This window comes from Tribolium madens, unplaced genomic scaffold, assembly GCF_015345945.1.
Source record: "Tribolium madens isolate multiple individuals breed KSU strain unplaced genomic scaffold, Tmad_KSU_1.1 Scaffold_7;HRSCAF=85;Tcas5.2_LG10, whole genome shotgun sequence".
Classification (NCBI taxonomy): Eukaryota; Metazoa; Arthropoda; class Insecta; order Coleoptera; family Tenebrionidae; genus Tribolium; species Tribolium madens.
In genome coordinates, this window is record NW_025401050.1 from 532,651 (window position 1) to 544,927 (window position 12,277).

Genomic DNA, 12,277 nt, shown 5'->3' on the forward strand with positions numbered 1-12,277 from the left:
ATTATCATTTACTTTCACATTATAACTATTAAAATGAATTAAATGTTTCAACTTTCAGTTGAGTTTTTTTAAAGGACCAATCAATAACCACATTTGTAATGACGACATCTAATTAACATATACAAGAAAAGTTTTTAACTTGGAGGATACTTTGTTTTCGCTGCAAATCAAAATCTCAAAGACGGTACAATTGGGTCTGTTTGTTCTTAAATCAGAACAAATCAAAACATAAACGTAAAAGAGGACAAGACAATAAAAACCTAAACATGTCTTAGCTACATCAGGACGGTTGGTCACTTTATTAACTACGTGTTTCAAACATTTTATTAATTTTGATGCATATGCCGGGCAAAAACAAAGTTAAAAATTAAACTGAAACTTTTTTTCTATAAAGGTGCGCTAGAATTAGCGCCCCAGAGAAAAATGTACGATAAGACACCAGGAATATTGAGAAATGTTAAAAAAACTCCATCTACATAAATTTTGAAGTCATGAGAATTTAAATTTTGCATTTTATTTCTGTTGGAATTCCAACTTGATGTTTGTGACAATATGTCACAACTTTTATAACCTTATTTGTAAAAAAGCCAAATTTACTCGATGTAAACTTCTGATTTTTTGACTTATACAATTGTCATGTTTGTCCCAGTTTTGTATGTCCACCGTCTGTACCATTACTGAATGATTATAAAAAACATATACAAGATCATCAGTATCATTAAATTGACATAAAAAATGTCATATGTCAAAAAATAAATGTCAAAATATATTAACCGGTAGGATTTTTTAAACATTTTTTCTATGTGGTATCTCATCTTACTTGAAAATTTTCTCTGGGGCGCGAGTTCTGACACACCTGTGTGTATCGGCTTTTTGACGTTAATAACTATATTCCACTAGTGTAATATAAACTAAATTATACATATGTCTAAAAAAAGATTTATATGTAACAGCAAAAATAACTTTGCACCCCATGAACCAACCACAATATACAGGGTGTTTACGGTCTTGAGGTTGAAATTTAAATGAGAGGATATTTACGGTAGAAAAAAACTAATACGCTATATAAAACATAAATTCACGTTGTTAATGGAAATTATTCATTTTACACCATTTGTTTGAGAACTGCTGCTTCGGCTGCAACAATGGCCATTAGTATCATTACCTTGTGTTTCACCGTAAATCATAAATCACGACAACCAATTTATTATGTTAATATTTTGCCATACATGTTCATAAATTTGGAGAAAAATTAAGAAAAACGAATTAAACCTGTTGGAAACCATTCGCCGAAAGAGACTAAACACAAGATCTTCGAATTTTGATAAAAACTAAAGCAAAAGCAATGATGACAGTGTCAAAACTATGAAGTGATTTTTCTCTTTCAGTGTCATGGATACGATATTTTTATCTGTTGCAACAATACAATTTTATTTGAATAAGGAAATAATTCCAGTGACCCTCAAACCGTGTACCAATATTTTGGAGTTAAACAACATTCTTGATAATAACAACTGTGTGAGTTTTTTTCTCGGTTACAGTATTTCTGTACTCTTCTATTACTAGGTCAATTTTCTACTCCAAGACTGTAAACACCCTGTATTTTTCAGTTAATTTTACTATTACATAGTGTATACAGGGTGTTCCAATGAAAACGAGCCACCCCGAATATCTCAGAAACTAAAAAGAGTTTGCAAAAACGTCGAGACAGGTCGATTTTGTTTCTGAGGGGTCATTTTTTGACGTAATTTTTAAATCATCCCCAGTAACCCTTTAACTCCCACGCACCCCAACTTTAAAAATTTAATTTAAATTTTCAATTGAAAGTTGTTTTAATAAGCTTTTCAAAACTTTTTACCAAAATTGAATCATTCTTGAGATACAGGGTATTCTAATATTATTGAAGCTGTAACAAACATATTTTTATTTCTTTATTTTATTGTCAAAATAATCGGACTAAAGGAAAGGGAATTAAGTTTCTTATAATTTAATGTAAGTATCTAAAAAATAGCAATAGTGTTCTTAAGTTCCTTTGTACATACTGACTGCTGAAAGATTAGTTTTAACGATATTTTATGAATGTATAAAAATCATTTCATTTTGGAAAAAAGCTTTTAAAGAGCATTTTAAAAGTGTTTTCATTTTTTGTATCACTAGTGGTTGGTGCTATTTGACATTTTAGAGTTAAGTGGCATAGAGGTTAAAAGGTTAGTGAAGGTGCTTTTAAAATTGCATCAAAAAATGTCCCTTTTAAAAACAAAAATTAACCTGTTTCGGTTTTATTTTGCAATTTTTTTCTAAAATAGTTAGTTTTTATTAAACACCCTGTATCTCATGATGGGTCTGATTAAATTTTGGTAAAAACGTTTGAAAAGCTTGTTTAAATAGCTTTCATTTGATGTACCACAAGTGGGGTGTCATTTAAATTTTTAAAGTTGGGGTACATGAGGGTTAAGGGGTTACTGAAGGTGCTTTAAAAATTACGTCAAAAAATGTCCCCCTCGGAAACAAAATCGACTTGTTTCGGCGTTTTTGCTAAGTTTTTTTAGTTTCTGAGATATTCGGGGTGGCTCGTTTTCATTGAAACACCCTGTATATTTAGTTATACATATTCTAACTTAATAATTATATCTATCGATTTTCGAGCATCGAGAAAATTTATTCAAAAAATTTACTAGCTCCTAGGAAACACTGTGTTCATGGCTGTTGAAATTTAACAGGGTTAGTGTTATTTTTTAACAGCAATACCGCTTCTCAGCTTTTTAGCTCTCCAAGTATTATGAATAATATGTACGCCGATATAAAACAAAATATAAAGCGAGACAGATTTATTGACATTTTTAACAACGTTTAACAGAGTCAAGCTAATCTCGGTTTTTCATCATCCCGCCATTTGAGGTCTACGCATCTTCCTGACCTTAGGGCTTCCTCGCAAGCTGTCGCTATTTTAGACACAGCGAGAATATCATTGCTATCAACGGAAACTTTTGCTTTACCTGAAACAAAAATTTATGTATAGGTACAGCTGTTTTCGATAAAAACGTACTAATAGTTATTTTTGTTACAAGAACCTAAAGTACAGTTTTTGCAGACGAATCGTTGCTGTTTCCGGACGAGGCGAAGCCGAGTTTGGAATAGCATATGAGTCCGCAGAAACGTTTTAGGTACGTGTTACAAACAACATTTTTTTTGTTAAAGCTCCCAAAAAACGAATTCACACTTCTTAATAATTAAAAAAAAATCGCCACCATAGTAACCAATGTCCGGAAAAACTGGTTTTAGGGACTATGTACCAAAAATAATCATTTTACGTACTATTTTATTGAGTCCGGAAAAGACTTATTTTTGAGACTCAAATGAATCCCTAAAACAGCTGTTTTCGGGAGCGTATACAAAAAAAAATCATTTACACTTCAAAAGTATTTGTAAAAATAAGCTCCAAATTCAAAAAGAGGTAAAAGTCTAAATTAAGATATTTACCTTCCAAAACATCGAAGAAATGTTTCATTTCCATTGCATAACCATCGGCATAACGCGAGGGAAAAGAGTAGGCAATTGGGGCCTTGGTGACGCTCTTTTCAGTGTAAGTTTCCAAGTTGCTAATTGGCTGCTGATTTTCAGCTTTCATCATTCCTTTTTCTCCAAAGACTTCCACTCTTTGATCATAACCGTAAATGCTGTGGCGGCTTAGATCTATAAAACCGATGGCTCCACTCTCGTACGACAACATAATTCCTACAGTATCATGATCATTGATTTGGGCAATTTCTGGTATATTTGCTGTTGCCATGACCATAACTTTCGTCGGGTATTCCCCCAACATGAATATATTCATGTCGATGTCGTGGACGGCGCAGTCGTGAAAAATGCCACCGGACGCTTTTAAGTATTCGATAGTTGGCAAAGGAGAATCGCGACTGCAAACTTTTACAGTCAAAACTCTACCAATTTCACCCTTGCGAACTCTCTCTCTAAGAGTAGCATAGGAGGGATCAAAACGCCTAAAAAATGTGTATTTAGATTACACATTAAAAAAAATTGTAATAACATACCTGTTAAATGCACAAAACAGAGGCTGGTTTACTTTCTTTGCTAAATTACACAAAGCCTTGATTTTATCATAATCCCCAGCAATAGGTTTCTCGCAAAAAACTGCTTTATTATGATTTAAAGCGTTTGATATTATCTCTTCGTGAGTATATGTTGGTGAGGCAACCACAACAGCTCGGACACTTGGGTCTTCATAAACAATTTTAGCTTCAGCGTTTGTCAAAAATCGAACTGTTTCAAGATTCCAATATTTTTTTAGTTTATCCCACTTTGACTTATCATCGTCTACTATATAAAGCAATTTTGCTTTGGGCTCTCTCACCAAAAAAGATAAATGAATAGTTCCAGCTCTACCTATACCAAAACAAGCAATTCCGAATCGGGAATGGCCAGTCTGACTTAATTTTATGTGTTCCAGATATCTGAAAAACTTAAAATAGTTTCTCAATCTTATTAAAAATTTGCTTACTCTTTGTGTTTAATATCTTCATCTGGGGTTGAAGGTTTCATCGAGTACGGTGAAGCCTGTTTAAACTTTAAAGTTGCCATGTTAATAGATAGAATAGATAGACTAATAAAACATTTGGATGAACTTCTTTATATATAAACGATATTTAATCAAAAGGTCACAATGTTATAGCAAGGTTACAATGGAAAGAACTATAATTCTTCCACATACTCGTAAAACGATGAGTTGACATATTTCAATTTTATAAATTTGAAATTATGAAAATTTCCATAAACCATAATACAATTTCCATTCTTATCACTAACGACCCAATAGATTATTAATCAATTGTCCTTTAATGTTTTTCAGGGTTGTGATCAACAGTACAATATCGTAAAATATGAAACCAATTTATGTATCATTATAAATTTCTGAAACTTTGTGAAAAGAAAATACTTTGCATGTATTTTTTAGCCTCCTAGTATGTTAAATCAAATTCAAATTATGGGCCCTCTGTTGTATGTCAAAAAAACCTAAAATCCAATATGTTTAAGATATTTCTGTTTGTAATGCATGTATTAGTACAGATACAAAAATTTTGTAAAGCAAATGATTTTATTAAACTAAACATTGACTGTCTGATATACAGGCTGCACCAAAACTCGCGCTAAAATACCAGGAACAGAAAAAATGTTAAAAAAATAAAAATATTCTATCTAAAATTTTCGTACCTTTACTAAATAATTATGAAAAACATCATCAGTATCAATAAATAGACATAAAAAAATGTCAAAAAATAAATGTCAATATTTTTTAAACATTTTTTCTTTCCATGTTTCTGGTATCTTACCTTACTTGAAAATTTTCTCTGCCTCAAAAAAAAAACTAGAAAATTGAGCAAATGATTTTGCAACGTGGCAAATATTGTTTCTCATTCAACAATTCTGTCGCAGAGAAAAGTAATTTGTACCCTAATACGGGCTTTGCCCTCTGGCTTTAAATTACATGTCAGGAATAATCGTTCATTTCCTCTCCCTTTATGTATAATATTGATCAAACCTCGTCTCTACATAAACTTGTGTTATCAGCTGCCACAAAATGCAAATCAAAAGTGTGTATTTCAAAAAAGAAAATCTGTCATAGTAAACGATTATTTTCTCATTTTTATAACCTTAATAAAAAAACAAAAACTCCTGTGTTTTTTCTTAATTAATTAAAAAATTTGATAGAATAATTAATGGAAACTTTAAAATTCATCGACTAAAGGCTTTAAGGCTCATTATGTGTTGAGCAAATTAAAATTTTCCATATTTATCACAATAAATCGATTATTTTTAAGAAAATATTAGATAAATTAATAAATTCTCATGCAAGGCCTATCAATTATAAAATTTGACCTCTAACATGATTGTTATTAAATTACTTTTTCCACCAATTTTTGTCAATCATTTAGCGATAACACCGGATTTAAATATCGAATTTAAGCAGTATTCGGCAAATTGCCTCCGAACTGTCGACCCTGTGTTAAATTCAAAGATGAGGGTTATCCTAGTAAGTAAGAGAAAAACACAGTTGGGTAATTATTTACAAGGCTTTTTAAACAGGAAAATCAACCTATTAAAGTTATCGACCCGTCGGAATTGTTACGGCCAGAACCAGCTTTTGCCGAAAAGCCCGTAGGACAATTCCGTGACTACTCCGTTGACGAAAATGATCCTATCAAAGAAAGAGTCCGAAAAACCTACAAAGAAATGCACACGTATCAAACCGTGGAATTCGTTCAAGGTAAAATATTTTAATGTTATCATTATTGTTATCTTGAGAACCTGAATGATGCAATTTTTGCAATATCGACTTCTTCTGGAAAATTTTGAATATTATTCTGACTTCTTCTTTCGGGAAAAAAAACGTATGCGTTTGCAAAACTTCTTTATGTACATGTGTCTAAACGTTATACATATGACTATGCCCGGTTTCTGGAACAATTTAGAATTTGATAAATTTTATCGGTTTGATACTAAGATAGTGTTGATCTAATTGGTGTTTCTATAGCAATTATGGAACCGATAATATTTACAACGATATGTAACTCCTTTCAGAAATACCTTTATTTTCCTATTATTATTATTATTTATTGTTTCAATTTTTACAAGAAGTAGATTTAGAATCTACTAAAATCTTTTTGTACCTTTAATAAATACATACAGGGTGTCTGAAAATTCGCGCACTTTCTTGAAAAGAAGTAATTGGGTAGTCCCCCAGAGTACTGAAAAAATGTTAAAAAAATTTTATCTGACAAAAAAATTTTACATATATTTTTTGACGTTTGACATATTTTTATGTCTATTTAAGGATACTGATAATCTTGTATATGTTTTTTTATAATTATTTAGTAAAGGTACAAAAATTTTGTCAATAAAAGCTACAAATAACATTGAACAGAGTTACAATTTAGGATGCAGCTTTCTTTTTTCTTTCTTTTTTAAATAGAGTCACAGTGCAAAATTTAAACTCTCATAACTTCGAAATTTTTTTCATGATCCTGGTATCTTACCTTACATGGCATTTTACTCTGGGGCGCGAGTTCTGGCGCACTCTGTGTATTGCAGTATTCACTAGCACACAGACTCATTTTTTCAAAAGTATTAGTTAGAGGCGCCGAATCATGGGTGCATTGGGACGGATGCACCCATTGTATTCTTGATTAAGAAAAAAATAAATAAATTTGAAACTACATTATACAATGTGTCTCCGGATAGGTGAAACGACTCTTGTAAATGATAAAAAATTCTGGATTTAAATTTCCTTTTTTTGGGTTTCAGCTGTTTGGTTAAAAATTAATTTATAACATAAATTTAGTTTTGAAAAATCATGTATCTTTAAGCCTGTTCGACTTTTTTGACACATCCGATATAAATAAATTATTTTCAACGATGTTTTTCTAGATCTCGAAACCACACACACGATACACAAGAAAGTTAATAACAATATGTATTTGCTAATTAAGAGACAAAAGACAGTAGCGGAATAAGATTTTATCCACATGTTTAAAATGTAATACTTGATGCATTTCTTTTTTAATGTGAGGATACTTATTTCTTCTGTGGTTGTTTTTGAAAATTTTATCTCATTGTTTTTAAATAATGTAAGAGATTATGAAGAGCTAACCTTAGAGATCACATTTGTTGACAAGTTTTATTGGTGAAGTTAACAAATTTAAATTTATTCAGGGACTAAAACCGTCATATCTCCGAAATTTTAAACATTCAGATAAAGCAGTTTAGTTACTTATTGTCGTATTTTTTCTCCTTTACTAACACCTTTTCAAAATGCCGCACCACTACTAAAGTCACCCTAATATGTAGGTATATGATGATGTTAACCATTATTTTGATTATTTGATTATTTTGATTTAATAGATAAAATAAAAACTTGGACGAAGTTCAACCACTTCAAATCCACAATCAAAAATGCCTTGATCCGTCTTAACGACTTGGTAGACGAAAGTGATCCCGATGTCGATCTTCCCAACATAGTCCATGCCTTCCAAACGGCTGAAAGAATTCGAAAAGACTATCCTGATTTAGATTGGTTCCAACTAACGGGTTTAATCCACGATTTGGGTAAAGTTATGGCATTCTACGGGGAACCCCAATGGGCCGTTGTCGGAGATACCTTTGTGGTAGGTTGTGACTGGAGCAAAGACATTGTCTACCGGGACTCATCTTTTGTCGATAACGTGGATGGAACAAATCCCAAATATAAGTAAGTTTTTCTACTTCTACATTTAAAATACGGATTATCTACGGATACCTAAAGACTAGGATATACGACACGATGTAAAACAAAACATCTCCGTTCTCGATAGTTCCGTTAGTGAGGCCAGATAGCGCAGTTGTTCCTTTCCCATTTAAGTTTTAAGAGCAATGAAATAAAAAATATATAGACAGATAGAGCATTAACTTCTCAATAATAAGAGATAAAGGTAATGCAAAAATTTTATTGAAAACTACGAGTATATTTTAAAAAATTTAAACATTTATCAATTTGTGCCCGGTCTCATACGAGTATTTTTGAAAATGCTGCAAATACGGTTGAAGGTACAAGAAAAGTATAAAAAAGAAAATTGTAGAGAATAAAATTTCCAAGAAAAAAGTCCCCGAGACGATACGGTTTAGGTTCTAAAGACGTTAAAAAATGCTCAAGTGACGAATACGTGTCATTTTTTGCGGTGGTCAAGAGACAAAAAATTAATTTAAACCTAAACAGTTGAAGATAGAGATATGGTCTCGCGTAGGAAATTTAATTCTCTACAACTTTGTTCCCTACACTTGTTTTGTATATTCAACCGTATTCGAAACGTTCCCAAAATATCGAAAACAGTATTAAGAATAAATTATAGGCAATTATCAGTTTGCGTTTCGCCGAATATTTTTGAGACCGCTGCAAATACGGTTAAAGATACAAAAAAAGTGTAAGAAACTAAATTGTGGAGAATAAAATTTGCTACAAAAAAGTCCGCGAGGCCATATTTTTATCTTCAACGGTTTAAGTTTAAATTGCTTTAAAGTGTTCCTCTGGCACTCAATCACCAGTAAAAATGAAATGAATCCGTCGCTTGAGCGGCTTTGAACGTCTTTGAGGCCTAAACCTTTAAAGATAGAGGTGTGGTCTCCGGAACTTTTTACTAGGAAATTTTACTCTCTACAACTTTCTTACATTTTTCTTGTATCTTCAACCGTATTCGCAGCATTTTAAAAAACATGAAACGGAGCACAGATTTTAAATTTTGATAGTAGACTGGTTGAATTTAAATTAATTTAAAACGATTTGAAACTCTAAACGCCTTGGGGTCCAAAAAATTGAGCAATTTTGTATCTCGATTCGTCTTCTAGTATGTAGTTCTCCGTAGGATTATCGTATATGTTTCCATAACAGTACCTCTTATACAGGATGCGCCAGAACTCGCGCCCCATAGAAAAATGCCATGTAAATAAAGTAGGATACCAGGAACATGGAAAAAATGTTAAAAAAATTCTATCTATAAAAATTTCGAAGTTATGAGAGTTTAAATTTTACACTTTGACTCTATTTATTTCTGTTGGAAAAATAATTTTTTAGTTTTTTTGCTACAGGTTATTAGAGGAGGAAAGAAGGAAGCTGTATCCTAAATGCAACTCTATTTAATGTTATTTGTGGCTTGGCAAAATTTTAGTACCTTTACTAAATAATTATAAAAAACATATTCAAGATCATCAGTATCATTAAATAGACATAAAAAATGTCAAATGTCAAAAAATAAATGTCAAGATTTTTTGACAGATAGAATTATTTAAACATTTTTTTATGTAACCTTACTTGAAATTTTACTCTAGGGCGTGAGTTCTGGCGCACTCTGTATACTTCGTGACTAATATGCTTGTTAGTTAGTATTAGTCACGAGTTATAGTTAGCTTTCTGTCATTTAGTTTAATTTTTAATTTAAGTAATGTAATGGTTGTCGTAGGAAAAGTATAGTATGTAACACGTGTGTAACTACTGCTCTAGACTTTCGTTTTATTTAACCATCGCTCCGCTGCGCTTCGTTCGTGCTTAGTAATCATGTCTAAAGTGGCATTTATATCACTAGTTACATAATATACTATTATTGCTATTTCAAAATATGCATTAAAAATGCTTTTCAGTACAAAATATGGAATTTACAAACCAAACTGTGGATTGGAAAATTTGTTACTGTCGTGGGGCCATGATGAATACTTGTATAGAGTTTTAGTGCATAATAAATCAACACTTCCAAAAGAGGGCTTATGGATGATTCGATTCCACAGTTTTTATCCTTGGCATACAAGTAACAATTATCAACACTTGACAACAAACCAAGATGAGAAGGAAATTAAAGACTGGGTTTTGAAATTTAAGTATGTTACCTATACAATAGTTATTTATGTCGATTTATTAAATTTAATTTTTTTTTCAGCCAATATGATCTATACACCAAGAGCACCGAAATTCCAGATATTGAAGCTCTATGGCCTTATTACGAAAAATTGATCGATAAATACATACCCGGAGTGCTAGAATGGTAAATCACACATATCACATGTTAGCCACTAGAAAAAAAAACACTTTCATTATAAACAATCCACATGTAAATACAATGTATTTCAACTAAAACAATAATTCGTTTAATTTTTTTACCTCCCTAAAAATGAAACGGTTGAAATTCAAGAAAAAGATAGAAGATATGGTTTCTGTAATTTTTTCTTCACATAAACAAAATTACAGTCAGAGAAAACAGTAATGTCGTAAAAGTACCTAATGTACCTTATAAGTGCGGAAAATCAAATATTACAGTAAGAATAATTTGTTTTATCGTATCATCGTTTATTATGTCTCTATAATTGCAAGTATTTCTGTACAATTATATGGGTCATAATATCATAGAGATCCCATAACACGTTAGTTACACATAATACATTAGTTACTGCCATGATTTATTGTAATAAATTATTAGAACTATATATAACTGATAACATATTAACATAGTATACAATTATTTTTGAACATTAATTTCAATATTTTTACAATTATGAAAACTGAAAGACACATCTTTCCATCCATCTTGACTGCCGCATCTCCTGTAGCGCTCCCAAATAATTCAGCACACATTTCGATTCTTTAGTACCAGAAACCCTTCCGACCTGATTTTTTTGCGCAATGAAAATCTTCTTTTCTAGATTTTCTTCTAAATACCCCTTTGCAACTTTGCTGGACTCCCATCAGTAGTAAATGAGTGTAATTAGTGATGTTTTAATGACTTTTTAATTACCCCCTTAATCACCAGCGCTTTCACTTTTAATGACATATTAATGACCTCTTAATTACCCGCTGTACTTTCCAGTGATTTTAATGATTTTTTAATCATTTTTCTAATCACGACCACTGCACTTTCTAAAGTTTGATTATAAAGATGTGTATAAAACTTTTACAATTAAATGCTAGGATTTGTTGATATCAATTTAATGAAAACAATAAAATGTTGTCAAAATAAAAAACATATATTTACTTTTATAATTTTATTATTAATGCATATGTAAACTAATTTCGGTCATCCTCAATTCCGCTAGCGTTCTCTGTTTCATCCTCGTCATCTAATTCGGGGGGGAACCACGCTCTTCTTAAAAATGAGTTAATACGGCACCTTTTGCTTACTCAAGTGGTATCGCCTTGGGCACCCTGTACGTCGTCTGTGCAAGATTAAGGTGTTGGGAAAATATGATATGTAAAATAGATTAATATTAACTTACCAGTCATTTTTGATTCACAATTATTATTTCACTGTGACTAGTTGTCTTGCCAAAAATCTGTTTGGAAATGAAATGGTAATGGTGGTGGGAGAGAAAACCAGATAAAAATTTTGTTCCTTCTACATCCTTTATATGCTTACTGATAAATCGAAGTACCTGAGGGAGGTGAAAATTACACTTCGGGGCAAAAATATTTTTACGATAAAGTCCAAATATTTGTAAAGACGAGACATGAGTAATAGAACATCTTTCTTGAATACAATAAGAGTATTAGCATTTGTTTGAATGTATGTATCTGGATATTTTTTTACTTCATTACGGAAAACAAATACCCATTTAACCRTTGAAGCGTCGGTATGTCGTCACCTACTTAATTCCAAATCGCGATCCGAATTCCAAGTTTTATAATTCAGCTTTTAATTGTATCTATCATAGCGGTAGCAATATTCTTTATATTAGAAATTATAAAAAT

At 31.5% G+C, this 12,277-nt stretch overlaps 2 protein-coding genes across 2 annotated transcripts; one reads left to right on the forward strand and one right to left on the reverse strand.

The window, feature by feature from the left end:
• Positions 1-2,813: 2,813 nt before the first annotated feature.
• Positions 2,814-4,679, reverse strand: LOC123009767 (inositol 2-dehydrogenase-like). Its single transcript, XM_044406283.1, has 4 exons — positions 4,520-4,679; positions 4,053-4,472; positions 3,481-4,001; positions 2,814-2,996 (listed from the first exon to the last, which is right to left on the reverse strand). The coding sequence occupies exons 1-4, from the start codon at positions 4,597-4,599 to the stop codon at positions 2,860-2,862; spliced, it is 1,158 nt and encodes a 385-aa protein (XP_044262218.1). The 5' UTR covers positions 4,600-4,679; the 3' UTR covers positions 2,814-2,859.
• A 1,286-nt stretch (positions 4,680-5,965) lies between these two features.
• On the forward strand, positions 5,966-10,675 carry LOC123009622 (inositol oxygenase-like). Its single transcript, XM_044406059.1, has 5 exons — positions 5,966-6,049; positions 6,103-6,283; positions 7,918-8,263; positions 10,183-10,416; positions 10,476-10,675. Exons 1-5 carry the CDS (start codon positions 6,035-6,037, stop codon positions 10,582-10,584), a joined length of 885 nt encoding a protein of 294 aa, XP_044261994.1. The 5' UTR covers positions 5,966-6,034; the 3' UTR covers positions 10,585-10,675.
• The last annotated feature ends 1,602 nt before the right edge of the window (positions 10,676-12,277 follow it).